This window comes from Oculina patagonica, chromosome 13 (assembly GCF_052425735.1).
Source record: "Oculina patagonica isolate OP01 chromosome 13, crgOcupat, whole genome shotgun sequence".
In the NCBI taxonomy this organism is placed as follows: Eukaryota; Metazoa; Cnidaria; class Anthozoa; order Scleractinia; family Oculinidae; genus Oculina; species Oculina patagonica.
In genome coordinates, this window is record NC_135770.1 from 35,001,545 (window position 1) to 35,026,139 (window position 24,595).

Below are 24,595 nucleotides of genomic sequence, written 5' to 3' on the forward strand. Positions count from 1 at the left end.
GCTGGCAGAACTCTGGCATTCAATGCCTTGCTTTGAAAACCATGTTTAATGTGTAAAACCTTTCATGTGAAAAAGACATAAAACTCTTGTTTATTTTCGTGCATTTCAAACATTATTTTACATAGGAGGGCTTTTGCTGAGACCTAAGTTGGACACTTTACTACCATCGGACAATTGAATCAGTTTAAATACTGTACAACAATTTCAACTTTTTTACTCACTCATTCTTCATAACCTGACAAATAAATTTATTTACTTACTACAACTTTTGATGTATTATTAAAATTCAACCTGATAGCGAGGTTTAGAGGGCACAAACCAATAAAATTGGACAAGCATGTTAACTTGATAATTTCTTTTGTTGGTGTTCAGCAACCCTCATTATCACGCTTAATATTGAAAAAAGCCATTTAAGTCAATGTCAGCTTTAACAAAACAGTGTTCATAATGAATCAGCATATGATCTGACTTGTTCCGATGCACTTATTAAAATATCTGTATTTACTCAAAATATCTCTTTTATACACTTAACAATAGTTCTTTACGGTAATGTCAATTTTATTTAAAAATAATCTCTTTACATTTAAAAAGCATGCCGTCTATAGTTGCCATGTTTCTGTAGAGGGCAAAGTTCTACAAAATAGTAAGGTGATTTGTCATAGAGCACAGGTCAATGCCAGTATAAATCCAACATTTCAAGAGTGGTTGATTCGCTTGAAGTAAGTCAAAATGCTCTGTCCTGGCTTTTGAGTGTCTTCTTCCTAATACAAATAAACAAGACAGTAATAAAAGAATTAGCTAGACTAAAACACTGCATAAAATTAATCCTTCAAATGAATGGTTGGTTCTACATGTTCTTGCTTTCAAGACTACATAGTTAGACATTTACCAAGTCTTTTGACAATCTTCATGTCTGAAAGAAAAAGTTTAAAATGTGGCTGGCTGGCTTATCTCTGTTTTCAGTAGCATGAATTAAGCAACTACTCTCTGTGGATGGAATGCTAGTCTATTGCAGGGTTACCCTCTTGAATTTATTTGTCAGTATCGATTTAAAGTGGACAAAAGCACTAGAAGAGTAGTGTCCTCCCCAAAAACACAACAGGGTTCAAATCTGGAATGCTTGGTCTGACCCCAGTTGTTCAAAGGGTGGATGAGCAATCTTTGACAAAAGTAGTTGACACATTGACTTCGCTCTGCAGTTTTTATGACAAATTTACCACTAGGTTTTAAATCCAATGTTGTAAAATGGTAGCAAAGGACTCCTAGAAACAAACTACAACATTGATTGGGGGGAGGGGGTTGGAAAGGTGGGGCAAAAGAATGAAATTGGTCCATATAACAATAAAAAAGGGCGTAAATTGACAATGGGTCAACACTTTTGTCAATGATTGAGGCTATCTATTGGTAAAATCAGCAATGTAGGTTTTGTATCACAGTTATCCACTGGATAGAGATTTTTCAGGTAGATAACGTTATCCACCCTTTGAACAACTGGGCCCTGGAGTCCAGTGTGCTATCCATTAGGCCACTGCATGTCCATTATAAAAAGTATTAGCCTACATGCAAAAAATAGAAGAGGGCTACACACAGGCTATAAAACTGTAGGACACTATGTTTATGACTGAGAAAGATGTATACTGGTGATTGTATACCCGATGGCCACCTATATTGCTTTTGTAAGTTACATTCCAAGAAAAACAGCAACTAACTAGTTACCTGTGCACTAAGAGGCTGTAAATCATTGGCTGATGAATCCTCATCTGTCATATTGTTTGTTGTAACTAGAGTGTCAGTAGCTGAACTTTCCCTTCCATTCTCACTTCCATACTTTGCTTTACAATATGCACTCCACTCTGTTAGCCAGTTTTGTGTTCTTGTTGGAGTGAGAGCTTGACCGTTGGATTTTGTTGCAATATGTTGGTCGGATGTTCCTGAAGTTTCTTTATTTTTTGTAACACCTTTCTCTTTGGCTTGTTTAGTTTCTTCAGAAGAACAATTACTATTATCAAGAGTTAAGTTTTCTTTCCCTGGATTCGGATTTGGTTTGGCATGCCCACTCTCCTGACTGTGTGCAGCTGAATTTAAAGCATTGTCTATGCACAGTCTTTTCTTTAATGGAGATACTGTAGGACTCTTCTGACCGCAATAATTATTCTCCTTTGTATCTTTTGTTCCATGTTCTTGTGATTGGTTGTTCTGTGATGTAAGCAATGGTTGTTCCACATTTTGTGAAGTGTTAACTTTCAAATTCAGTTCAGAGCTTGGATTAGGTTTAACTGACTTGATCTTGTGATCTGTTTTGTCGTCACTATCACTGTGAGTCCGTTTTCTTGAATTTGTTCTCAACCAGGATGTCAGCAACTGTTTTGGACTATGAAATTTTGCAGCAGCTGGTGATCTTGGTTTAGAGGCTTCAGACACTTGACACCCAGGGGAGAGGGGAAGGGAGTTTGAAGTACTTGCAGTGAGAGGGTTAGAGAGTTTTTTGGGAGCCACTTGAGCTGATGAACCTGGGGAAACAATCACAGGAGATGTAAGATAAGCAGGAAAAAGAGACGTCCAACCATAACCTCAAAGAAAAGTTGAACTCAAGTTTTTAGAGTACCTGTTTTCAAGTTTGTCGGACTCCCACAAATCTTTGGAGACAATGTCTGCATGCTTGGCTTCTTTGGTGGGGTTGTGTTAACAGGACTCTGGGGATTGGATGGAAGCAGGCCAACAGGACTAGAGATCTGGTTCAATCGTGGATTGGTGATCACTTTAGTTGGAGGAGTCCAGAGTATTCTCTTTGGGTCGGGACTTCCAGAGGGAGATTGACTTGGTGTTCTATCATGCCTTGATGGACTTGACTTATCTGAAAGGAATATAACCACAATGTGGAACTGGGAAAGAAAGTCCTGACTAACTGCCCACGGCTAGTGTATTTTCTTGCCACACTAGTTGTTTTTATCTGTCACTTGCCAATGGGCAGATAACATTAATTTTTTGACTTTTTAGTTGGTAGATGAAGTAAGGACAGTGAGAAATGCCTTCAGGCAAGCACATGATGGTTCCAACTTGCCCAACTTAAAGGGAAAGCTGAAAAAGTATTTGCATTCGGCGGAACTAAACTGTAACTGGCAGTGACAGAGAATGTAAATAGTTTCTTATTGGTATGAACGCACGTGAGCGGTTATGGCGTTAATTGACTCTATTGTTGTCACATCTAAGGGCTGATGGTTGTAATGCATTCATCTCAGCTCTCGAACTTTTCAACTTTTATTTTATACACTTTTGTTATCTTTGTACTTAACCTTTAACCCCCAAAGGTTCATGCATCTGCATGTGGTTGGGGAGTACATTCCCATTTTTCCCACTGGGTTTTGGGGTTTTCGTACCAGGTGGCATATAGGTTTGAAGTCCGAGTAGTGTTTCAGTTTTGTACATTTGATTAATGTACTTGATGGGGACGACATTAAATATTCAGAATCATAGTTTGAGCTGCACACCCATCTCATCTGTTTGATAGTAGTGAATATAAAAAAGAACCCACTTAATTTGCACCTTGTAAACGTGAGCGTGCAGTATAATCTAATACTTTAGTTTGACACAGGCAAAATTGCTTAACTTACCATTCAGAGGCGAACGGCATTTCAGTGAAGTTCCTCTACAACTCTCACCAATCACATTTAATTTATCACCCTTGCATGCTCGATAATCCATTCTCCTATAATACAGAATGGTAAGTGAGAGAGCAGACAAGCAAATGAGTTAACTATTAAACAGTGGGGGGAGGGAAGGGTCTGAACCTCTTGCTTCCCTCACCTTATTACTCCTGGTTCCCATCCCTTTCTTTTGTAGTTCCCTCCTGTTTGTGCCATTTCTATTGCAAAACATTACAAAATGTTGCAAAATTTTTCTCAATTTGTCCTGGTTCCTGACACCTTGAGAATCCTGCTTCCTGCCCTCTCTTCTCCCACCTCCCTCCCCTTGCCACTAATCAAGTATGAGGCGAACTTTGATCAAGGATAATTTTATCTGCTTCATTGGTACACATTAATGTTAATAAAATATTTGTGTTACTGTTTGTGGTGTACAACCAGTTTAATTATTAGAAGGAACTTGTACTTACCATATCCTAAAGCTGTTGTCATCTGAACAAGTTACAATCTGCAAAATAAGGTTTTTCTCTGATGAAAACTGCAGGTTAAACTTATTAATATTCTTCAAACTGAACTGAGACTGCTGTTTATCTTAATTATGAAAAAATAAAATCGAACTTACCTTTCCCTGATCAGATGGACACCAGGCAACACTAGTCACTTCTCCAAGGTGTCCCTTCAGAATAAAGGGTGGGGCAGCAGGGTCTGACACCCTCCAGATGTAAGCGTCATTATCACCAGATCCACTCAGGAGGTACATGCCATCAGGGCTGAGGGTTGCCTTGACGTAAAATGTGGAGTTAAGGTGGCCTGAGAAAGTGCAGATTGGCTCCTCACCCAATGCAGTGCAGCTGTACATGTAGATGTTGTCGTTAGTGCAGCTTGCAAATAAGCGTGAGTGGGTGGAATCCAACACAAGGGATGAAAAACCTGGAATAATAGCAGGGTCACTAGTGAGTGTAAAACAGTGGGAAGTGTTAAAATATAAATACTGTCAGTTGTTTTGTCTTCATAGAAGTTCAGCTGTCTTCAGTAATCATTGATTGAAAGCCTTTCAGACGTTTCCATTCTGAAAGTGGCTGTAATAAAAGGGATTGACTGGACACTTGCAGTCGTCCTCTTGAGAAAATATACAATGCATGAGAACAAAATTCAATGCCTGATTCCTAAGAGCTATGGCACATCCCTGCAGGGAATCACGGTTGTTCTATTCATCGTTCCTAAGTCTCGTGCATGGTTTGATGAATACAACTACCATGATTCCCTGCAAATGTGTGCCATAGAGGGAATTGGGCACTGTAATCTGAATGTGTGCTTTATCATCATGGTATTGTATAAAACTAAAAAGTTTTATCTTTTCTCTTATCAGACAAGCTATAGCACCTACCATGTTTTCTTACACCTTGGCCTGGGTAAGGGAAGGTATGACATGGCACTGGGTCCTGTTTAAGATTGGTGTAGGTTTTGCGCAGGTCCCAGATCTTGATTTTGCCATCCATTGCTCCTGTTGATATAAGCTTTTCACTCCCTTGAAATAACACTGCTGTTACACTCTGTTGACCTGAATTCTGCAGACAGTAATTTTAATAATAATTATTATATTGTTAAAAGCTTCTTAAGATTTAACATGTACTAATAGTCAGGGCCATATCAGAATGATCGAGTCTGTACTTGAGCCTAGTGGCATGAAGCGACTAGGAGTATTTTGATTCCCCCAGGTTTACCCCCCAGCAGTAAATTCCCTGGTACCCATTTATACACCTGGGTATACACAACACTGTGCCCCGACCAGAGCTCAAACCCAGACCACTCCATCCAGAGTCCAGTGCACTAACCATTAGGCCACCGCACCTCCCACTGAAATACCAGAAAGATCTCTGATGATATTTTACCAGTACAAACAGCCCTCGTGCTCTGCTTATAAGAAGTATTTTCAGAGTATTTGGTTATTGGTATGAGAAATTTTCAACCTTTTCATCCCCCAAGCCCAATAATTGAAGCTCGAAGCTTGCAAACTCCAGAAATGGGTCAGATCTTAAAATAAAACGAAAATTTTACCCAGTTTGTTAAATGAATGACTTTTTGTACAAATTGTGCTTTGTACTAACCATGACGGGTCTTGGTGTAGATGCTCTCCTTGCTTTCTTCTTCACTGTTTGTGGGGTCCCTGGGGCTTTTTCTGCATGAGCATTGGATATTACATTGACAGGTTGACAGAATCGACCTGTGCGGCGATTACACCTCATGTCCCATACCATCACATTGCCGTCTCTTGCACCTGTGGCAAAGACGACTGACAAAGAGACAAGTTGTAATTAATTTATGCATTATCCCTTTACCCCCTAAAGCGAATGGTCTTTTTCATTTAAATTAAAAAATATAAAGCACATATCCATGTATGATACACCATTTGAAAGGTGTTGATCAGTATGTTTCATGAAACACTTAAACAAATAAAAAGAAAGTCATAGCTTTGAAATAAATGGGTAAAAAAGAGAAAGATTAAAAAAGTTGTTTCTCTCCGTATATAGTAGGTATACCTCTAAACTATATGTTATTGTGCAGATCTCAGTGAAGTGATTAATTTCAGTTATGTTGCATAACACATATGTATCAGACAAAAAAGTTCCAAAAGTTATAGGGGTGGTCAATCATACCACAAATAGACGGGGTACAATTTTATACTTTCAAAATGCAGATCTTTCCAAGAAAAGTTTGGGGGCAAAAATTCAACTTATTTGGACCAATATTGACTGAGTTATGGCATTATGTGCCATTTGGCACTCTTAGGGGTTAAAGGGTTATTACAGAAAGATAAATGGATCTGCTGCAGAATATCCCACAAATTATTTGCATCTTATTGAATAACATAGTCTCTATTGTTTCATTTCTTGTTCTCCAAAGAATTCAGACTCAGTGAATCTCATTTGCAAAGACTGCAGTTGCTCCAGTTAAAGTGATTTGAGGATTGCATTTTTGTCAAGGGACAAGTTGCAAAAACACTTGCACTATTATTAAAGTTAGGTCAAGCAAGGACGAGAGTCAACTTTAGTTAAGGAGTAGTAAGAGTTGAACAAGTTGACTTCTTTTTTGGAAGGCACTCATGCAGGCTGTGAAAATGTGATAGTTTATATATGCCTATATGCAATCTGAAAAAAATGTTTAGTAGTGTCCTGTGCCTCCCTTAAAAGCTTCCAAAAATACAATGCCACACTGAGTGCAAAATTGAAACTTTATCACTGAACTTACAAATGTCATCCTCCCTAAAGTCCACAGATTTGACACTACAGCTGTGTCCTTTGAACACTGCCAGGCAGTCATCACGATTGACATCCCACAGTCTGACTGTCTGATCACCAGAGGCAGTGACCTGTAGTGACAATTAACATATTTGTTAGTGTTGATTGGAAATCTGTCATATTCGGCTGTTTTTTTTTTCAGAGAGGTGTCACCTGTCTGGTTGGGTCTTGGCAAACATTTTGTTGCTTATCTGGTTATACGTCTCCAGTGTAAAGATGGGCACAAGATGAGTTACCGGTCTAGACAAGGTTTTGGAAATGCGTCTTGAAAGACAAAATATGAAAGATAGCTCATCTAGAGGAGTTATGTGCCTTGTGCCTGTCTTTATACTAAAGATGCATAACCAGACCAACTACAAGATGTTTGCCGAAGCTTTTCCTGATTGGTATTATTACTAAACGGCCATTATTACAAAAACAGTTATAAACATAATTATCATTAGTAGATAACTGTATCTTACCAGCATTTCCTGCTCCTCCATCCATGCAATATCAAACACTGCATTCTCATGAGCATTCCATTCTAAAATTGCACAAATACACTGTGTATAGCATTTTTTAAATATGAAAATATATTTAAAGTTGCTTAATTTTATCATACGTTTTTGTTTATTTCATAAATTTCACATTTATTTCATAAATATTGCGATAATGATAATATAAAAAGATTATCTAAGGACAATATAGAAATATATTTTTAGATTACCCCCTGACGATGTAAAGTGTGCTGCATGTTATCACAGCCCTTATTGCAGATTGGGAGATCTGGAATACCTTGTTATTATTCCAGGCATCACAAAACCCAAGATGGTAGGGTGACCACTGTATATGTGCGACTGCCTATGGCAACACATGTAGTCATGACTATGCTGGATGTTTCACTTGATAACCCCATGACCATGCATGACGGTACATATAAACCCATGTAGGTATTTATACATTTTTGCCTATTAAAATATATATTTTTCCTGGTCAATAATTTTATCTGGCAAATAAAAAACGTTTGAAGATAAAGAGTGCAATGTATAACAACATATCTTAGCCATACCCTTGATTAGTGATCTTGATGCAGTTCTCCTGGAGTCTAATATCTGTACCCAGCCATCTTCATCAGCTATGCCTAACATGTGCCCACCAAGACCAGCTTCAAATAAAAACAGTTTAAAATAAAATTATAAATAGCACTTTTAATTAACGGGAGAAATGGAAAGCCTCAAAGCATAAGAGAAATTACCCTTGCTAAAGCGGCAGGCAAACGGAGGAACATAAATCTGAAATAAAGAAATGAACACCTTAGCTCGTGAACAACGAAATCTATAAAATTTTGTGTGAACGTCTTGCAAATAAGAATACACTTAAACAATGAAATTCTTGGTAAATCTGAGCCTGTAAAGCCAAGTACCTACCTCTCGCCTTTGAACGATATATTCATCTTCTTTGACACAATTGAACGTGTCTAACGCAAAATCGACAGGCAGCGCTAAATATTGTGAAAGAAATAAAGTTTACGTTTAGCTTTCGTTTCGCAGACACATCAATCGTACACGAGTATTCATAAGCTTTCATCCGGCGCATTCAGTGAATGATCGTCAATTTTGCACTTACCTCTTCTTAAAGGGCTAGAGACAAGCTGCCGTTGAAAAATAGAGGTAAGAAGAGTCATTTCTTTTTCAATTTAGGTGAAAATCCCAGTCAACATAAAATATTATCATGGCCAAAGCACAGAAGAAAGCTTCCCGCGAAATTAAAATGCGCGGGAAGGTTTCATTCCTGCTTTCTGATTGGTCAATTTTCCCTAGAAGATCCCAGCATGCTCGGCGTTTGACCCGCTAGTGATGGCTTGTGGGATATGTGATTCCAACATGGCGGCCTCGTTGAGCTTTGGAACATTGACGAACTTTGGCGACAAAACTTCCAATAATCCGGATAGCTGGCAAGATGCAAACACTGCGCTGGCAGAGCTTGACAAAGGTGAACTAGTAAAGTCGCTTAATTGTATAAATTGTGATATTATTTAATTTGTTTTGTGCCTAGACAGTTTTCACATGGGAGTGTTTTTGATTGTTTTCTACTCCTATCTACTCAATTTATTACTGTTCACTAGGTCCCAGGTGGGGACTAGAGCTTACGCATTAATCCGTCTAAGTTACTAAGATATATAGAAAGTCGTATCGCCGAATTTGGCTGTAGGCAAACAACAAAATGATCAGATAAAATTGTATCAATGTTAAGCTAGGGGGGGGGGGGGGGCATAGCAGAGGCATTTGAACTTTTGAATTTTCTTTTCAAATGCCTCATCACAGGGGTCAGAATATGGCAGAGTAATAATTGTGGTGATTATATTCATACTTCAGGGTTGCGTTCAAGTAAAACAGGAGAACAATGTGAGGCAATAGTCAGGTTTCCAGGATTATTTGAGAAATATCCTTTTCCAATTTTAATCAACTCTGCTCTACTAAAGCTGGCTGATGTTTTCCGAGTTGGGTAATTATTATGTTTCAGTTGTTTACATTATGTGAATATTATGTGAATTGCTTGTTTGATCTTTGCTGCAAAATCATGTCAAAAACAATAATATCAATAATGAGAAACATTTCAATGCCACTAAAGCTGCCTTCACATTTAACTCGAAACATGTTTAGAATAAACATGTTTCAACGAAACATGTTTCATCTAAACATGCTTGTTATTGCATTGTTCACATTAGGTGTCAGTTTCAAACACATTTCATGCCTGGTGTGTAATTGATGCGGTTCAGTCACGGTTCTTGCATAAATCTCTACACTTAAACCGTAAAAATATAGCTCAAAATTACAATAACGTTTCCTTTAAATCTAAATGTCTTTCTGTCTATTTCCAAGCCCTTCGATGAAGCAGGGCCTTCAAGCGTTTAACAAGAAGACAGAATTGTCAGAATTTGCGCTATCAGTCGGTAAAAGAAGAATTTTATTTTGTACTTGTTTTGCATTGCAATGCTGCAATGCTGCGCCCTTGTAGCCGCCGTCGTAAACTTTCGTGGCGATATTCTGCCAAATTTTCTGCATTCTATCCATAACCGATAATTTTTATATTGTATCGCTTTATTAGCCCATATTTTAAATAAACATTTGATCACATAGAAAGCCCAAATTTGAACCTTTTGGGCACTCACCTTCTCAACGCTTGTCCGCCATTTTAAACTTGTTTAGTCTGATCATGATTGAAACTACCTTGTAAGGTAGTTTCAATCATGATCAGACTAATCATGTTTCAATCATGATTCACGCAATACACTGCCTGATATGAACACTTTTCACAACGAAACATGTTCCATTCGTGATGAGACTAATCATGTTTCGGCCTAATGTGAACGCAGCTTAAGATTGTAACATCAATCACTATTGATCTATGACTTAAAAATGTTTTTCCAATTTGGGATGTAACTTTATTTATTAATCATGACCTTTTAACATTATTTCCATATTTCATTATCTACTGAAAATTCAGAAACTAGTCAAAATATATATTCACATGTGAAAAAAATTAAAAAAACATGTCAACATGTTACCTCCTGGCGACAAAGATTATGAAAAACGTTTTTGCTCTTAATTCTTTTTTATGTTTTGCCTTTTCAGGAGTAATTTCCTTCGGCTTTGCATTCTCAAGGTCACCCAACAAAGTGAAAAACACTTGGATAAAATTTTGAATGTGGATGAATTCTTAAAGCGCATTTACTCAGTTATTCACTCAAATGATCCAGTTGCGAGAGCAATCACTGTCAGAGTGCTTGGAAGTATCGCCTGTATAGTCTCAGAGAGAAAAAATGTTCACCACAGGTAAATTACAAACTAGTGCAGTATTTTTTTAAAAAAATTCAAGAAATATAGAAATTCCATAGTTTCAAGGTTGCAAGGTACACTCAGTTATAAGATGCATCTACAGCTTGGCAACTTATTCATGGTAAGTTCCCAAATTGAAAATTACGGCATGTATATTTTTTAAAACTTCTTTTAGAAGTCTATACCAAATCTTTGATGGTACAGTTGCACCTTTGAAAACCAAGTTTAACAATTTGTGATAATGGTGGTACATTTAAATGAATTTCTTACCTTTTTGCTGAGTTATAAAAATGTTACGATGAATTATCCTGCAGTGTATAATAGTAATATTTTCTTGACCTGTTTCCTTTTGACTTGTTACACTGTAGCATTAGAAGCAGCCTAGAGTCACATGATCAGGTGGAGTTAGAAGCAGCTATCTTTGCCACTGACAGGCTGTGTGCACAATCAAGGTACAGTAATTTTCCCAGAATACCAAACCTGGATGGGTATTTGCTTTAGTAAACAGTCTAATTTCTTAGTCCAGTTAGATACATGTACAACCTACATTTTTCTCTCACAAACACATCACACAGCAGCTTCAATTTGAATCACAGAGTACATTAACTTTGGTCTACCACATAATCAATATTTTCAGAATACAGTTGAAGTACTTGAGAGCTCTAGGTTCAGCCTTTATATTGTGATGTATTGGTAGTTGCTGTGTTGTTTTAACTGATATTTCTTTTTCTGTTTTTGACAGAGAATTTGCCTCTGGTCTTTATAACAAAATTGTGCAATTAATTGAAGGTAAGAAATTAAGCTAAATTTGGGCATTTTGTTGTGTTTGGAGTGTTACTTGATTCTCTATGCTATGATCGTTGACATGTTGAACCTGGTAAGGCGATCACAACTGACAAGTGGGCAAGGATAAAACAGATAATTTGAAATCTTGAAAATTCTAATTTGATTCATTTCTGTTTCAGGGCTAAGCACACCAGTGGAAATGAAGCTCAAGCTGATTCCCATTTTTAGACATGTGCATTATGACTTACAGCTGACAGCAAAGGTTAGCTGCTGTTAATTAAAAAGTACTGTTATTATATAGGCTTGATTACCAGCCATTACCTGCATTCCTTCTCTGAAAGGGAGAAATGAACACTGAATGCAAGAGAGTGGCTGAAATTGAGCCTACTGTTAATCTGGAAACGGATATATTGTGTGTTAGATTACCTTTGAAGTGATGAATCATTCAAAGGGTTAAGGTTTCTTCAGTTAGCAGCTGGCTTGTCAATTTAGGTCATTTACATTGTATATTGAACTGTCAGCGGAAATGTGGTTGTGATCAGAATATTTATTACTGCATCAAGCTCCTCCATCATGGCTTATACAAACTGCTAATTAAAAGTTTGAATGAATTAATCAAAGTCTGTATTGCAGTACTGTCTGTTGAGTTTAATGTTTCAATAAATGATTTTTTGTGGTTTCCATTCTGCAGGTCCATGAGTTATGTTCATCACTACTTGCCTCTCACCCGGCCTGTCATTTTGTTGTTGTAACTCTTCACACTTTGTCCTGTCTGGCAGTGTCCACAGTGATTGACATCCCAAAACAGGTCAGGCTGGTTATAATTACTGAGAATTAAGGTGGCTTAATACAGTTTTGAGGGGGTAAGTGAGCCCAGCTTTTAACTGTCTTTAAAAATATTTAGGAATGTTCTTTCTTTCTCTTATTACTGTTTCTTAAAGCATTATAGCCATCATATGCGACATTTGACCAATAAAAATGCTAATAAACAATTAATAAAGAGCCAAAATGAATGGCCGAGTGCTTAGCAGGGGACTGGGCACTAGTTGCTTTAACAGCGTTTTTCTCAAAATCTACCCGAATGAACCCACCTCAAAATTTCAGAAATTACTCATGCAAAATAAAATGAAAATCTGTAAGACAGAATTTTTTAAAGGGGCAAAATATCACATTTTCCTATTTTGCGAAAAATCTGTCTTACAGATTTTTATTTTATCCTGCATGAATGTTAAATCAAAGCCAATTTGTAATTTCTGAAATTTTGAGGTGGGGTCATACGGGTAGATTTTGAGAAAAATGCCGTTAAAACAACTAGTGCCCAGTCCCCTCCTAAGTACTCGGCCATTCATTTTGGCTCTTTATTGATTGTTTATTAGCATTTTTATTGGTCAAATGTGGCATATGATGGCTATACGCTTTAAGAAACAGTAATAAGAGAAAGAAAGAACATTCCTGAATATTTTTAAAGAGAGTTAAAAGGTGGGCTCACTTACCCCCTCAAAAATGTATTAAGCCACCTTAATTCCTGACACTTTTTGAATAAAATGTTAAGAACAACAACAACACTTGCTTTATAACCATATAGAATTATACTTAGTTTAATAGTAAGCTTGGGCATCAAAATAATGCTTTTAATGAATAAGGAAACATTTCACATAATACCATCCATGCAATTGCCTTGTAGGCTGAGCTGTTGCTGAAATACCTGACACAGGATCCCAGGAAAGTTGTCAAGAACCACACGCTTGCTGACTTAAGGATGCTGGCTAAGGGAGCACCACATATGTGGAAATTACAGCACATTGAGGTACTCACTCAGTTTTAACTGTTTCAAAAACTGGGATGGCGGAATGTCAGGCTCAACACAATTTCTATTTAATCACTCTGTCTTCACTGTAAATATAAAAAAATGATACTTGTCAACCATGCAAATAATGAATTACTGTTCACAAACTTAACAGAAGTCTTAACATCTTAAATCATGACCAATCAGCTCAAAAGACCAGGCCCCGGTTGTTCGAAAGCTGGATAACGCTATCCACTGGATAAGTGTTAGCAACACATACTACGCTATCCACTGGATAGCAATTTATCCAGTGGATAGTGTTATCCAGCTTTCGAACAACCGGGGCCAGACTTCTAACAACATCGACTGACAAAAATTTTTTACTTGACTCTGAAGGTGACTTCAGCTCAGGTTGTTGAAGCGTCAGTCACCAACAACAGTTCTTTTCAGAACTACTCCCACCCGGATGATCACACTATTCGAACTACAGTATACACATGGAAGTAAAATGTCTTGAAGTATGGCACCCAAATTTAGTAATATACAACTCAATGTTTTGTAACCTGTTTTTAGTGAGTTTACTCGTAAACAGGATATTATGCCAAGATTGCAAACATTGTTTTCTTGACTTTTCTATTGACAGGCTCTGTGTGACTTTATACTGAGCAGTTGTTACGACAACCTTACATTTGCTGCATTGAGGACCTTGGTAACTTTATCAAAATCAGTAGCAGCAGATTTGCTTCATTGTGACAAAGGTATACTTAATTTAACTGCAATTTTATTTGTTAAAATTCCGTCAAAATTACGTTTGCTTTTACCAAATGCAATGTGTTAATACTGATGATTCCTGTTCATTTATAACTTTGTGCTGAGACATATTTTTAGTTTCTTTCTTTTTCTTTTATTGGCTTTCCAGTGCTTGAAGTTTGTCAGAAGGAGACCAACTCTTGTAATTCAGCTGTAGCAGCATTAACATCAGAACTTCTCGTCAATGTTGCTGTGGCAGGAATAAAGTCTGGTACGTATTACAAAGAGTACCATATTTTCTTGTAATTGAATTTTGTGTGGCAAGGAATTGCTACTTAAAATCATCTCATTCACTTCAGTACTGCAGTATCAGGGTTCATAAGAACAAATACATTTTAATAACCTTAGTGACACTCAAATGTCTTTTTAAACATGCTTGATTATTCCTTTGCTTGAGAGACACAGGGCAGGATGTTAATTAAGAATTTTTTTAGCAAAGGTCATCCTTTCTTGTCTTCTAGTGAATGTCAATGATTCCCATTTATACCCTTTTCTTTCCAGGTAAAGAAAATGCTGCTCTTTGTGAACAAGCAGCTGCGGCAGTGGAGAGTTGTGCTGTCGTCTGTTGTGTTAGCGGACAACTTCAGCCTTTAAAGGTATTCATTGCCTGATCAACAACAACTGTTATAAAATTTTAAATAGCAGTTAAGTAAAATTAATTAACTCCGCAGAGTATTTTAACCTGGCTTGTTGTTGTTGTTTAGGTGTGTTTATTATCGATGAATAGTTTAGTGGACAGCTATCCTCAGGCAGCCCCGTCCCTTGTGGAAAGTGTGTCCAGCATGCTTCCCACTTCCTCTGGTAAGTGATTAACAGAACTTTGGTTTTTGAAGGCCTTTTAGAAATTTCAAGTCTCTTTTCCCGTTGTGTGTAATTGTGGTTTTAATGAGCTAATAGTTAATTTCAGTAGCACCCTGTGCACTTCATATTACAGAAACTGGTGTTTAGCATAGACTGTGTAGGCCACCTTATTCTTTTTGCTCTGACAAAAAAGTAATATATTTGTGGCAGCAAAAAAATATTTCAGAATGTGATCGTGTTTGATAATTTTTTCTTCCCAGGTGCTGTGGCACTCGCACTTTGTCATACCATGGTCACCATGGCAACACAGATCCCATCTGTTCTTACACCTTTAAGAAGTGAAAATGTCTCACACTTTTCCAAAGTTGTGGTCAGTGCAGATGATGACAGCCAGGATTCAAAGGATTTAGTGGTAGGTATTAATTTTAAAGGACAGTTGTCATTTTGAGAGTTTATTTGCACTTAAAATGGGTTTTACTTCTTTGTACTGCAGATTGGCATGGCAACTTTGATCTTCCAGTCTTATCGGGGCATGTCTCATGACGACAATCAAAGCTCAATTGCAAAATTAGATGATTTGCTGTTGGAACACTTGGGCAAATTAACAACATCGTCAAGATATTGGACCATGTTCAGAGTTGGCAAACAAGCCACAAGACAGGTTTTGAGTCTTAAGTTTTTTTGTAGTAACAAAATGTAAAGAGCAGGCTATCATCACAATTTGTGAAAGGATTAAGAATTTGGGTTCAATCCCCCTGGCCATGTTTCATGTGTTGTGTTCTTAGGCAATACAGTCTACTCTCATAGTACCCCTCTCCACCCAGGTTTATAAATGGGCACTGAAAAACTGTTGAGGCACTCTGACAAAATTTTTGGGGTGAGAAACTTGCAATGGACAAGGTCGTCACCTTAATTTTAGTTTGAAATTTATTTCATACTTTTTCTTAATCCTTTGCCAGGGTTTTCACAGTCTTGCAGCTAAAATATTTGGAAGCCTGTCATCAAAGGTGTGTAAAATTTGCATATATCAAAACTGTTATAACTTTATTTCAACTTAAATCAAACACTTTGTTACTAGATTAGTACATCATAGGAAAATTGTCTGCATAATAATATTATAGAAGGTTTTCATTTATTACAAACTGTATCTCTTTATTAAAATATATTGTGTATTATTTTTTCAGGTAGCATCTGAACACTTTTACTTCTGGTTAATTGCCTTAAAGTTCTTCTGTGAAGCTGAGAGCTTGCTGAGTGTTCCATGTGATAGTCAGATAGCGCTGGCCAAACAGATATCTGATGCTTGTGCCAAGTACCACAAGGGCATCACCACACTCAAGGTGCGATCAATGTCTCATTTCTCCTTGAAACATTATTACATTGTCCAGTAAATGGGTGATGATGATATGGAAAATAATTGGCTGGTTGGGTTGGCACGTTTTTTTTTCTTTTAAAAGAAATTGTTCAGGGCAGTAATTGCAAGTGAAGATGACGATTGGTGTTACGTTACACATGAGTACAAATTGCAATGCTACAGGTGATAACTTCATTGTAAGGGCTGCTTGAAAACTTAATGACAGCCCTGTGGTTGGTTTGGTCAGTCAGTATCAAGCCTGGTTAAAACATTTCATGTACCGCGGTAGTTTGTATTTTCCCAATAGAACACTTTTGATCCAAGAACACAGCTGATCCAAGGCAAAGCAACTGAAAAGGTTTTTTTATCGATGGAACACAAAAAATGTTATCAACCCAACCAACTGAAGCAGTCGGAACACGGTTTAACGATAATGTTGTCAACTGACTGTTTCAACTGAAAAGGGTTGGAAAAGTGTTCTGTTGAGATGTTCAACCAAATCAAACAAAGCTGGTTGCAGCTGAAAATGATTGGGCCCAACACAAATTAAAACAACAGCAACAAATATGTATGTCAATCAGATTTGACATAAATCTGTTGAGCTTCATCCTTGGTGACGCAGGGGAAGCTAGTCGGGACGACAGGATTTTCGGGTGAAAGTTTACAACAAGAACAAAAATTTTCCCCCAAAATCCTGGCATCCTGACTACCTGCCCCTTGGTCTCCAAGGGTGGATGAGCTTTGAACTGAATCTATTGACAAAATGCTGTGATTTTGTTATCTAGGCTTCTGTGTCTTCCAACCGTCAGTTATCATTCCAGTGTTCCTATGCAAGTTTGAGAGCTGAGATGTTCCAGGCCCACAGTTTGCTCCTGGCATCTTGCGCTACAATGAAATCCTGCCCTCCACCTGCCATAGCAACAGCTGTTGCTATGGCAACAGGCCAAGACGTTCAGCGATTGAGTCATTTTGCCACACAAGTAAGTCTGTAAAGGGAGCTGGTAGCCTAGATAGTTTTATCATTACTTGAGTCTAAGGCACATAATGAAGGATTGAGAAGTACTGCATATTCAGGCCTATTGTTTCCATGGCAGTTATTAGCTAATAATATATATTTCTGTTCAGATGACAGAATGCAGCAAAAAGTTTCGCTGTCTTGGTGAAAGCTATGGCCAGTTGTATCGCTCATCTTTTAATGCAGATCCTGTTAGTCTTCAAAACATTGAAATGTATCCTTACACATTATCTTAAAACACTAAAGACATGAGCTTGGTTGTTCAAAGAGTGGCTAACCCTATCCGCCAGATAAATCACTACTTAGCGGATAAGTGTTAGCAAAAAACAAAAACTACCCTACCCATGGGAAAGTGATTTATCTGGTGGATAGTGTTACCCATCCATCGAACAACCAAAACCTGGTTTTGAGTTTCAAGATGATTCTTGAACACCAGTTTGGTTTCTTGTACAATGTGCCTTGAATTTCTCACTGTTTTCAAACTAGTAGCATAATTTTCTTGACAAATGATTCAGTCTTCAGCAGAGCTGTTTGTTGATATCACACAGTATCGATGTGTTAATGAAGACTTCCCAGCCCAGGTACAGCAGCTTATTTAAATCATCTTGTCTGCTGCAAACTTAGATGTGGCTATTCACATACTTTGCTTTAAAGAGAATTTTGCTGAACTTCACTTTATTATATTTGTTCCTTCAGTTCATTGGGCGATCAAGGAAGCACAGTTAACAAGTCCTTAGCGTTGAGGCAAAGCGCACTTTCTTTGGCGTGTACAGAAATTTTGGAAACAGTAGAGGTAAGATGTCAAGGTGTTTAATGCATGCTGATAGAATAATTTTATTGCGTCCTTTAATACAAAACAGCCAAATGTGGATAATTTACTAATGATGTCGGAGACTTTGTTGCAGAATTGGAGGCTTCCCGACATGAAGCAATTGTCGGAAAATCTACAGGAATTCAGGGCAGGTTATATAATTGCTTTTATTGACTTCACAACTTTGCTTTTTAATTCCAGAGTCTTGCAAGTCAGCTTCAAGCCCTTCCAGTTTGCCACTTGGTGAGACTATAAGCAAAAATTAATAGTGTTTTGAGTTTCATTGCGTAAAATACAATACGGTTTTATTCCTAACAAGTGAATTGTTTTAATACCGTGACCTTAAGTGCAATCTTAGAGACGTACCTGTAGATTAACTCTGTGCAATGATTTAACAGCACTCTTTACCAAAATTTAATGTTTCTTTTAGCAAACTGAGTGTCTTATTCGGGCCTCTATGACTCTTCTTAAAGTTCCGTTCATTTTCCCGAAGTACTTCTTCTCTTCTCAGCAAGCAACATTTATTAAGGTTAGTAAAGTGTACAAGGTATTAACTTCTGGCAGAAATAAAGACTGATATTAAATGTGTTTATTCCGGTTTTAATGGACTAAGTCGTTCTCTTATAAAAAATGAACATTTTGCTTGTTTTTTTAGTGATTTCTCAGTCACTCAAAATTTGGACAAGTAAGGCAAGAACGGAAACTTTTTAGCTAGAAGTCTAAAACGAATAAGCAGTCTTCATATTAAAAAAACAGTTTCATTCCTTATTCCAGTCGTGTTACATTTGGGAGGGATGCGTTAATTTAAGACACGCAAATTAACATGTCAGATAACTTGGTTTCCTTATGATACTCACAGTGCCTTTCCCCACCCATCCAAATGGCCGACAAACCCTTGATCAGAACTAACCAAACAGCACAAACCATTCGGCTTTGATCAGAACTCGAAGATAAACAGGCAGTCGGGGAAAGGTGCAGGAAAACTCGCGCAAGTTACGTCGGGAGTGGTTTTAGATATGCAATTGATTGGCTGCCTGAAAACTGTCTTTACTGTGATTGGTAAGAGTATAACGGGGGTCTTTTAACCAATTGAAAGCTCAGTTTTTAGCAGAAGGTCTTGTTATTTCTTGCAGCTGGCGCTGTCTCCCTCGGCCCGGTCCCCTTCAGAGCCTATCTCAGTCACACTGGACACACAGTTTGTTCTGAAAGTGGAAGGAGTGATTGATCACGGCCAACAGCCAGGTTTGAGCTCTCGTGACAAATCACGCACATGAGAAAGTTGCTATGTTTGCCTATGGCCGAAATACTCAAGATATGTTCTTTCTTGATTGAGCTTTGAACTCACTTTTTTTAACAACGTTTGGCAAAACTGGAAAAATTCTAAATGCTAACGGTTTTCCTTATTCTCGCCGCAAGTAAAGCTACTCATTGCCCAGATAAAGCTGTGATGTGGGTGGCAAGATTAAGCCCAGGCAAAAGGTCGCATGACAGAGATCAAAGATTTTTTTTTGTGGGGGCGACTACGGGTATACAGAAAAACCTGGGAGTAAGAACGTAGGTTTTTTTCAGGTTGGCCTAAACAGGTTCTTACGTAAATAGTAGTTAACACAAATTTAGGCTATTTAGGTTCTAAATAGGTTCTTATTTTCTCAGGAAAAATTTATGTTGTTGCAAATGGAGCTTTTAGTGATATTCAGCCTTTTATTTGTATAAAACTCGCATACCACACAAGTGTTTATGTAAGTGTAAATGAAGCGCTAATCATTCAGAACATGACATTGTATTCATGTACAGTAAAGCCTTGTCCAAACTTATTTTTTCAAAGTAAACATTTTTAATCAATTTTAAAAAATAAGAACCTGTTTCTAAATTTGAGGCTAAAAAGGTTCTTATATAGAGGGGTCTAATTTGCAAATTTTAGGCTAACATGTTCTTAAATGTTAGGTTCTTACTCGTGGGTTTTTACTGTATGCCTAAGTCGAAAACTTTTCATTGTTGCAATCAAAAAGAAAACTGTTAAAACCGACAATCTGGGGGGGGGGTCCACCCCCTTTCTGTATCCATCCCTGAAGATGCGCGAAATTGGTACGCGTCGTTGAATTTAAGGAGGTTGGGTAAAAAAACTGGATGCAATTTACGACTAACTTACGTGTTACTTAGCCAAAGTAGGCAAAAAATCTGAGTTAATGAGCTTATAATTATTGGCAGAAATAACCCCTGGAAACTTGAGGGTCATCGGGCTCTGTTCACTGGGACATAGCTCGTAGGTTAACTATATAACTGGGGGAACTGGGAACATGCGCGCGGGCTAGTTTTGTGGTCATTTTTGCAGTGAGAATAGGTTACGAAGCTGGAAAACGCGCGAAATGAAAAAAATGACTTTTTTTGTTTTCAGGACTTTTCCGTGATGTACAATCTGTTTGTCTGTCGGTGACATGGCGTGCTGAAGAGAAGAAGCAACAGCCCTTAGACGGAAAGGTTTGTGTCGAACGTCATGCATTTAAACTACTCAAATAAGGGATAAGGAGTGTACATTACTTTGCAGGTGGAAAAACAACAAGCAAACAGGTATTAAATTGAGTGTTAACAATATATTTTACGTTCGTTTGTTCATATCAAACCCATATCAGTCACTCATTTAAAAATTTATGTCATGTCCTCTGTTCTCATTCTATCTGTTTCAGGCCTCTCGCGAAAGTGTCACCAGTTTAGAACAGACCGTGGTTCCGCATCATGATTATTTTAGTGCCCAGTTTCTGCTCTCTTTCAACTCGCCGACTGTTCATCACGTGACAGTATCCTCTAGCGTGATTGACAGTTCTGGTATACAATGGAATACAGGACCCCAGAGTTCTCTGCAGGTCAAGACTTCAGATACTGCAGCAAGAAAGCAAAGGACTTCAAGATCGTAGCGAAGAACTAACGAAGAGAAAATTAACTTTTTGTATAATAGGAAACGTTTAACAAAGAAATAAATAAAATGTAGTAGAGTTTAGCAGTGTGTGTTTTCTGTCTCTGAACGTTTTTTTGGCAAGTGAATCAACCATACTTGGCTCTCCCTCCCTTCCATATCATTCCTCCCTGCCATCGTTTCCCCTCCCTTTACTTTTCACCCCTCCCTTCATGACTTGTTTCGTCCCAGCCAACATTCACTCCCACCTCGTTTCTTACAATTACTAAACAGCTGCTCTATTAAGGCTAAGCTCTGCCAAACATGAAACGGAAAACGAACGACTTTAAATTGAGACAGTCTGCCCCCGTCCATTCCCTGAAAATTAGCCCACCAAAGAGCCTTTTAAACAGAAATAAACCCAGGGATTATAATCAGAATTTTATGGTTGTTCAAAACTAATTAAATAGTTGATCTCGTGGAGGGGATGACAGTCCACGATGGAGAACAAAAAGCAAAGATGTTACTTCTGTCACGTACCTCATTAACATAATCATGTGCGGAAAGTTTTTGCCTCCACGTGAGATGATGTTAAATCATTTCTCTAAAAGTTGACTCCACCGAGAAAGGTTACACGTTGTGCTTTTGCTGAAGTATTTGTTTGTTTCAGTAAAATAGCAGCATTATTTTGATTCCGTGTTTTCGGAATTAAGCGATCATTGTTACATGCAAATTACCGCACGGCAACTGATTTCGTATAAAATATAATGGCATCTAATTTAAGTTGATTCGCCACAAATCAACGTTATCTTTGAGAAGAGGAGCTTCATTAAAGCAAACTGGGCTATTTTAAATACATTAAACAGCTTGCTTGAACAATATTAAAAGTCAGCATCATGCGATTATCAAATGAATGATGAATGTGCGCTGTTGTTTTTGAATTTATCCTTTTCATATGCACACCTGCCTTTTTAGCAGGTGTTATATTTATTTATTTATAGACTGACATGATATTTTAAGTTCTGTACGTTTTTGGCAAGCACATTTAAATAGTTTAATTCTACCGCTTTTGTGATCAGTTACATGATCAATATAAACTAGTTTTATTAATATTTAAATCATAATTTTTTCATCGAGTGCACTGCGTACTTTTTGGTTTATTGACGTTATTGCATTGGCCGTCTGCAAACGGGTAGAGCTACCCGGCCACCAAACCAATTTGCATTTTGCGTTTGACTTGTGCTTGTATTAGTAGTATAGAGGGGAGTCCACAAATACCACCTCGAATTAGACGCTTTTATCGCAGCCGGAGTTCGTTTTTTGGCAAGTGTTAATGAGTTACGGTAAATTCCCCGACTTTGTTTACCCACGCGGAAAAAAACAAAATTTGCATACCATGTTCAGGCAAGCCCTTGACATGTTCAAACAAGCCCGTGACTGTCACGTCTCACTCTCAACGTAATTCGACAAATACCACACTGAATTAGACGGCAAGGGGTCATAATTGATATCACGTGCATTAAATCAAAAGAACAATAGTTGTGCACGTGTAAAACAATAGATTTTTCATTCCAGAGTGCTTAGAACTCAGATTTTAAGCACACAGGAATGAAAACAACTTACTAACGTCTAAAAATATCATTCGGGTAAACCCCGACACCCACGCACAAATTTGCATGCCGCGAGCTGGAATGTCAATTGAACATTTGCTGGGCAATGGAATATACACAAAGATGGGCCGAGGAAGACGCGGAATTTGTTACATGAGCGGAAAAAAAAACTTGAAAAATTTTTTCAACCCACCTGCAGCAATGTTTTTACAAGAAAAAAGGGCGAAGGCTGCTTCCCAACCCGCTGTTTTATTGACAGAAGAGGAAATCGCGCAGTTGCGCGCTTTTGACAAAAGCTTTGTTGCGAATCTTTTGACAGGCAATTGACCTTTGGCCGCCATGCTTGCTCAATTAAGGAAAAACGCCCTGACGTGTTTGGGTTGTCATGCTTGGAAAAGCAAGGCCGATTTTACCCCGCATTTTTTTTTGACCGCAAAAGCAAGAGAGAGAGAGTGGAAGCACGCCTCGTCCGAGCGCAGGGAGAGCAGGGTGGGTGGGGGAGAGCGCCGCGAGCTGGAATGTCAATTGAACATTTGTGCCTTTTAGTTACAGAGCTTGAGCAAGGTCACGTGGATTTTTAAAAAAGCGAGTTGACTGACAAAATCGAGAAAATGACAAAAACAGCAGACCCTCTTCCAAAGGTCGCTTTAAACATAATGGATGCACCGATTCCGCTTGGAGTGCGAAGGAGATTGCGCAGCCCGTTGCGACCGCAAAGGAGATTGCGCAGGCCGTTGCGAGTGCGGAACTATCCACCAGAACCGCCAAGGCGCCACGAGGAAAAAAAGAGGAACATCCAAAGGGAATTTGACCCTTTTCCGCCGCACGGAAACCGGGAGGTAACAAATTATCAGAATGAGATTTTGAATCTTTTTGATGTCGCGGAAGACGAGGGGGAGGAAAATAGTGGCCGGCGTTTTATTCGATGGCGTTTTATCAGAGGTTTGGAAAACGATCTTACACCAAACTTTATGCAAAAAATCCGAGAAAACGTAGGCACAGCGTTTTATATCAGGCATACTTACTCGTATTGGTTGCGCAACATGGAGGATGGTACGGTCATTGTTTACTACACTAATAATAAAGGCTCACCTTGGATTAACAGGCTTTCTGAAGCGAAAAAGTGGTTGACCGAACTGGAGACAAAACGCCTGGCCTTTGACAATATCGAAAGACCTTCAACAAAGTGGGTGTTTTATGGCTTTTTTGATGCTGAAGTAAAGGTTGTGCTTGACCGACGACCGCTGTTAGGCACGGGACCCTTACCATGTTGGCTTCGCAACCTTGCGCATGGCAGGTCGATGGTTGCGCTAGATACCTATCGAGATAATTTGTGTCTATGGCGTTGTATTGCTGTCCACCAAGGAGCACGTATTGATCGAAGCACAGTAGCAGCCCGTGGTCTCGCAAAGAGTTTCTTCAAACTCGAAACTGTGCCGACCGACTGTCCAAAAACATCTCTTGATGAATTAGATAAAGTTGAAAGGCATCTGAATCAGGGTGTCGCTTTTTCTGATTGGCTCGGCATTCGAGTTTATGAGCCTGAGCGTGAAGAAAATGAGGAAGTCGTATGGCACCTAAGAAGAAACTCTCCAGCTATGCTGACGAACATTCTGACAATCGGAATTTACGAAGGGCACGCGTTTGTCATTAAGGATATTGAAAGGTTAGCCAAGACGTATGCATGCGCCCATTGCAACGCGAGATTTACACAAGCTTGCCACCTTAAACGCCACTATCAAACTTGCAGCCAAGGAAAAACAATAATTGATTGCCCGGGCAAAAAGGTTGAAGAACCGCAGACAAGCTTTGAAAAGGCTTTCTATCCAAGCCATCAAGCTTCCAAAGAATCGCTTCGGTGGCTTGACCAAGAGGCCAAGCGGCGGAAAATTCACATTCACCACGCAATGTGCGGACATGGTGGTGAGCGTTGGGTTGAGCGCGCACCTGTCGACGGGTACGACCCTATTTCCA

At 38.4% G+C, this 24,595-nt stretch overlaps 2 protein-coding genes across 2 annotated transcripts; one reads left to right on the plus strand and one right to left on the minus strand.

Annotated features, from left to right (window-relative positions):
- Positions 1-104: 104 nt before the first annotated feature.
- Positions 105-8,679, minus strand: LOC144635175 (denticleless protein homolog). Its single transcript, XM_078494253.1, has 14 exons — positions 8,546-8,679; positions 8,347-8,420; positions 8,175-8,211; positions 7,989-8,084; positions 7,402-7,463; positions 6,891-7,011; positions 5,750-5,934; positions 5,029-5,209; positions 4,264-4,571; positions 4,112-4,149; positions 3,612-3,706; positions 2,606-2,854; positions 1,717-2,510; positions 105-761 (listed from the first exon to the last, which is right to left on the minus strand). Exons 1-14 carry the CDS (start codon positions 8,601-8,603, stop codon positions 696-698), a joined length of 2,364 nt encoding a protein of 787 aa, XP_078350379.1. The 5' UTR covers positions 8,604-8,679; the 3' UTR covers positions 105-695.
- LOC144635167 (integrator complex subunit 7-like) lies at positions 8,652-21,111 on the plus strand. The gene is made up of 25 exons (XM_078494231.1): positions 8,652-8,911; positions 9,295-9,424; positions 10,555-10,755; positions 11,127-11,210; positions 11,501-11,547; positions 11,724-11,806; positions 12,236-12,352; positions 13,229-13,351; positions 13,974-14,088; positions 14,250-14,351; positions 14,642-14,736; positions 14,845-14,941; positions 15,202-15,353; positions 15,435-15,602; positions 15,901-15,948; positions 16,126-16,281; positions 17,081-17,275; positions 17,421-17,524; positions 17,826-17,891; positions 18,007-18,103; positions 18,323-18,364; positions 18,552-18,650; positions 19,255-19,363; positions 20,517-20,599; positions 20,806-21,111. The coding sequence occupies exons 1-25, from the start codon at positions 8,776-8,778 to the stop codon at positions 21,031-21,033; spliced, it is 2,877 nt and encodes a 958-aa protein (XP_078350357.1). The 5' UTR covers positions 8,652-8,775; the 3' UTR covers positions 21,034-21,111.
- Positions 21,112-24,595: the final 3,484 nt, after the last annotated feature.